Here is a 5,884-nt window from a genome sequence, read left to right as displayed (position 1 = left end):
TATTGTAATTTGGGTCCCACTTGCAGTGAAGTATAAATGATGCGGTGTAAAGGATATGGTGTCAAATTGCTGGTGTAAATATAGCACAGCTCATATAGAAAGTCTACTTATATACTCTCCTTCCAATTATAAAAGATAGACATGTGCTCTGTTACACATATGCAATGCTATGCCTATATTTCATTTAATTTTAAGGTAACAAGGATATATGTGCATATTTTTCATAGAAAGACTGGTTCTATTTTTATTTTTTTTATTCAGCCAATTTTTAATATATATATATATATATATATATATATATATATATATATATATATATATATATATATATATATATATATATATATATATATATATATATATATAACTTGTTTTTATGAAAGTCTATTTTAGCTAGCACTAAATTAAAAAATAGTTAAATGCACCTTAAGGTGCATATTGTAAAACACATCTTCATAAAAATAATAGGTGTATTTTAGCAAACCCCACAAGGATTTACTAAAATACACCCACTTATTTGCTAAAATATAATTTCATGTCAACTATGGTGAACGGTAGCACAACGCGAGATTTCAATGTGGAAAGGGGTTTGCGTCAAGTGGACCCGTTGTCATCGTTTTTGTTCATATTGGTTACGGAGGCTTTAACAAGGCTTACTCTTAATGCTGCTAGTAGTGGAGAATTCAAAGGTTTTAGGATTACTGAAGAAGTGGAGTCCAATATTTTGCAATTTGTGGACGATACTATTCTATTGGCGGATGGATGTATTGATAATTTATGGAGTATGAGAGCGATAATAAGGGGCTTTGAAATGATGTCGGGTTTGAAGGTTAATTTTCATAAAAGTAAAGTCTATGGAGTAAATGCGGGTGATTGGTTTTTAGACGCGGCGTCGACTTTCTTATATTGTGCTAGAGATAGTCTTCCTTTCAAGTTTCTAGGTGTAAAGGTGGGGGAAAGTCCGAGGAAGCTATCCTTGTGGTCTGACTTGATTCATCAAGTCAAAAACAGGATGGCAAAATGGAAGTGGAGGCACCTCTCTTTTGCTGGTAGGGTGGTGATGATTAACTCGATTCTGAATGCAATTCCAATCTACACGCTGTCTTTATATAAAGCGCCGATTAAAGTTTTGAAGATTTTGCGTTGCATTCAAAGTAACTTCTTATGGCAATGGAAGGAAGATAATATATCGATCCATTGGGTGAGTTAGGCTATGGTTTGCAAACCGAGAGATAAAGGAGGGCTTGAGGTTAAAGATGTCGGTGTTTTAAATTTAGCGTTGCTACGCAAATGGAAGTGGAGAATCTTGAATGAAACAAACACCTTTTGGCTTAAATTGCTTAGTAGTAGATATGGTAATGTAAAGGTGAAAGTGCAGGTTGGAGACTCTAGCATGTCGACGAGCAAAGATTCTATATGTTGGCGTGATTTAATTCTTTCGAGCAATATTGAAGAAGTAGACCAGAACTGTTTTAACAGAGGATTTTTGTGCAAGGTTAAAGACGGTATCTCTGTGGCACTGTGGAAATCTTGCTGGCTGGGAAACCAAGCACTGAGAATGGTGTTTCTGGAAATCTATCAGTAGGTTGTTAACCAAAACTTAAGTATGTGAATACAAGATTACACTCAAAGATGTTTTTGATTCATGGCAAACTCAAATAAGCATTCAAACAACAAGACGGAAGCAGAAAACTCAAAGAAAAGCAAGCATTGATCACTCATAGGTCAACCCATTATGTTTATATGTTTATAGATTGACTCAACACAAGCAAAACAAGAAGAATGCAGAAAAACAGCAGTTAGGTCGACCTACCATCAACCCAGGTCGACCTAAAATGGAGAAAAATTCATATACTCCTGCTAGGTCGACTCACACATCATTTAGGTCGACCTAAATTGATGAATTTCACATACCAGCCTGTTAGGTCGACCTACACATCAACCAGGTCGACCTAATCTGAGAAAATGTTCCCAGAACGCATCAAAAATGGATTCTGGTCGACCTACTCCTTCAACAGGTCGACCTAACTGGAAGCAAACTTCAGCAAGCACTGCTAGGTCGACCTAACCCCTACAAGAGGTCGACCTAACTGATCAAGAAAGTCCAAAAATCAGTTTTTCTTGGTTCCAACTGTTTTGCAATCATATATATTGTGCAAGCTTAATTATTCAAGCAACACCAACGACTGAAAGATACACAAACGCTTCTCATCTTCGTTCTTCATCATCTCCAACACAATTACACATAATCATTCTTGCGTTGCGGGTTAGTGATGAGTTCGATAACGTCCATGGAACGGAATTGAAGATTCCTAGTGGGTGAAGGTTTGTGGGGTTTGTTGGTGAATAAAATCTGCGGGTTTTGTCCTCCACGACGGGTGGTTCTTGGGGGTTTTTATCAAGAGGCGTTCATTGAGGATTCGGCTGAGTGTAACGATTGAGGAACGGGGAGTTCAAGGAATCAAGACACTGCAGAAGGGAATCGAAGTGAAGCTCTTGGATAACCTTGATCTTGCTCAAGATTAAGGGGGAAGAAGATTCAAAGGATCGACATAATTGGTTTATCGTTTATCGCTTTGTTATCTTCTTTGTATATACTACTTTCAACATTAATGAAAGATTACCCAATTTCAATTTGGAATTGGGGGCAGACGTAGTCGTAGCGAGGACGATCGACGAACTGCCTAAACAAATATCGTGTTCTTGTCGCTTTTACTTTTTCATTTACATTCTGTTCATATTTGGTTATAATAGCAAATTGATCAACGATTCGAGTGTTAAGATTGTGAGCTAAGAACATTCACAAACATCACAATCTATCACACATTGAATTACCTTCAATTTGATCATTATCACCAAGTGTTTGCATATTTGTTTCTATCACTCTTACTGCATTGCAAACATTGTCCATCATACAAAAAGTTAATCTGATTTTCAATAAGAGAAACGCTTTGATTCTGCAACATATACTCTTATCATTCAATTCAAGTCCTTGACTGGTTGTTTAAACACATATATAATCATTTCGATAGCGGTTCGGAATAGACGCGAGTCGATTCAGAATCACTTCCGCTGAAAAGTTGTTTAAATCCGTAAAACTGTGAACGATCTATTCACCCCCCCTCTAGATCCTAAGGCCAGCGTCTAACAAGTGGCATCAAGAGCTCTGGTTTATTCCGTGCTACGTGAATCACTTATTGGAAAGATGGCTTCCGGACCTAAAGGGGCTCATAATAGAGCTCCAGTTTTCAACGGCGAAAACTACGGCTATTGGAAGGATTGTATGTGTGTCCATATCAATGCAATTGATAGGAACATCTGGACAGCTATTGTCAATGGTCCATTTTAGATCACTATGACAAATGCAGCTGGTGCAGTTGTTCCAAAACCAGAAGATACTTGGAATGCTGAAGATGAAAAGAGATATGCATACGATTGGAAAGCGAGAAACATTCTAATCTCAGCTCTAGGAGTTGATGAATACTATCGCGTTTCCCATTGTAGATCAGCTAAAGCTATGTGGGACACATTGCAAGTTGCCCACGAGGGACCGGATGATGTCAAACTAGCTAGGATCAATACGCTAACTCAAGAGTTCGAACTTTTCCACATGGAAGATGGTGAAACCATCGAAAGCATGCAGAAAAGATTCGTTCACCTGAAAAATCGATTAAATTCTCTTGATAGACCTGTTTCCAATGCAGTTGCTACTAACAAAATCTTAAGGTGTTTGAACAGGGAATGGCAACCCAAAGTTACAGCAATTAAGGAAGCAAATGATCTCAACACTTTAGACATTACCACTCTTTTTGGTAAACTAGAGGAACATGAACAGCATCTTAAATGCCTTGACATGCATGAGAAGAGGACAAAGAAAGAAAAGAACATGGAGAAAGAGGTAGAGAAGAAGTCAATAGCTCTAAAAGCTTCGAGCTCCAAGACCTCAAAACGAGAGCCAAAGGATAGTGACACAAGTGATGACGAAGACTCCAATGATGAGGAAATGGGACTATTTGTGCGAAGATACAACAAATATCTAAAGAAAAATGGAGCAAAACATTCCGACAAAGGCTTGATCAACTATAGAAAGCAATCAAACATGTTCAAACAAGATGACGACAACAAAGGAAAGATCAAAGGTCTTTGCTTCAATTGTGGGAAAGCCGATCACTACAAACCGGATTGTCCATACCTTAAGAAAGAAAAGGAGAAGAACCAAAGCAAAGGTCATAACAAATCTAAAAGAGCTTACATAGCATGGGAAAGTGATTCATCTAGTGAAAGCTCATCAAGCGATGAAGAAGAATCAGCAAACCTATGTTTCATGGCTTATCAAAACAAGAAAAAGAAAGCTGTAAGTCATCTTAAACCTGAACTCGTAGATAAGGTATCTCATTCTCAACTAAAACTTGCTTTTGAAGAATTACATAGAGATGCAATTAAAGCTTTCAAACTTTTGGCCTCAAATAAGAAAATATTTTCATATCTTGGATCAAAAGTTTAGAAAACCGAAAAGGATATGGAAGCTTTAAAACAATCTATGCTAGACATTCAAAAGGACAAAGTTGAAATAGATCCTACATCATGGTTTGGTTGTGAGACATGTCACATTTGGCAAAAAGAAGTAAGAGATCTAAAAGCCAAGTTAGACAAGGCTCTACAACCAAAAGTGACTTTTGCGGTTGATCCAAATAAGTTCAAAAGATCGTATACTCCTTTATATAGCAAATACACTTTTGTACCAAAAGTATCAACTAGCAAAACTTCATATTCTCATCATATTACCTGTCATTATTGTTGCAAAAAGGGACATACCATTGAAAATGCAAATTTAGGAGAATTTTAGTTCCTAAAGGAGTATTTCAATGGTTGCCTAAGTGCAACAAATTGTGTACTCACCATTCAGGACCCAATGAAGATTGGGGACCTTCCACTCTAATTTAATTTCGCAGGAAATGTGTCTTGACATCGCCGAAAGGTGGTGGTTCCTTGACAGCTGGTGCTCAATACACATAAAGAAAGACATACCTCTCTTGGTGTGTCATCTATAAAGACAGATTGAAGAACCATACTTGGCAGAGGAATGTAGGTGACCTGGCCATCACAAATGTATAAGATTCATCACAAATACAGTTAACCCGAAAAACACATAGGACGCATTACTTGATGTGCAAATTGGCAAGTTGCATTGCAAAGAGATTTTAAACCTATTCTTAGCAGAATATTGTTTGGGACTGTGTCCCGCATCCGGGAGAACATCAAGTAATCGATACTAGATGAGTTTTTCGCAAAAATCAACCTGTGAAACATTCCATCAAAACAATTCATCATCAAATCTAGGAGTATGGCAAACTGACAAGAAGACTCCACACAATAGTGACAAAACACCTACATATTGAGAAAGCGGTAACATGTTTATTGTTCACTTCCAAAAATTTTATTGATGCTATAATATGCTATCAATTAACATGCTTATAGTGACTTCATGTGCTCTTATCTACTCTTCTCAAATACTTATGTATATGTGTTCATCATTTTCATTCATAACATACAATGGTTGTGCATTCAAGCAAATGACAAAACAAAAATACATCATATAGAAACATTTCTAAGGCATTTTTATCATTGAAGGAAACTTAGGTCGACCTACTCTGTATTTGAGTCGACCTACATAAGAAGCTTCTTTAGAAAAACTAAAAAGGTCCAGTTGCGTCGACCTACTCACAATTTAGGTCGACCTAATTTGGTCATTTGTTTTGTTACTTCTGTTAGGTCGACCCAGCTTCACTTTAGGTCGACCTACTGCGTTAATTTTTCCATATTTGGGTCTGTTAGGTCGACCCGACCCAATCTCACTCATTCAAAACATTCCATTCTTGCATTC

At 37.2% G+C, this 5,884-nt stretch overlaps 1 protein-coding gene across 1 annotated transcript; it reads left to right on the top strand.

Moving 5' to 3' along the window:
• Positions 1-1,213: 1,213 nt before the first annotated feature.
• On the top strand, positions 1,214-1,585 carry LOC131604605 (uncharacterized mitochondrial protein AtMg00310-like). The gene has a single exon (XM_058877035.1). It carries the CDS (start codon positions 1,214-1,216, stop codon positions 1,583-1,585), a length of 372 nt encoding a protein of 123 aa, XP_058733018.1.
• The last annotated feature ends 4,299 nt before the right edge of the window (positions 1,586-5,884 follow it).

The sequence above is a fragment of the Vicia villosa genome, linkage group LG5 (genome assembly GCF_029867415.1).
Source record: "Vicia villosa cultivar HV-30 ecotype Madison, WI linkage group LG5, Vvil1.0, whole genome shotgun sequence".
NCBI lineage: Eukaryota > Viridiplantae > Streptophyta > Magnoliopsida > Fabales > Fabaceae > Vicia > Vicia villosa.
Note: the sequence above shows the minus strand (reverse complement) of the source record. Positions and strands in the feature narration are given on the sequence as shown.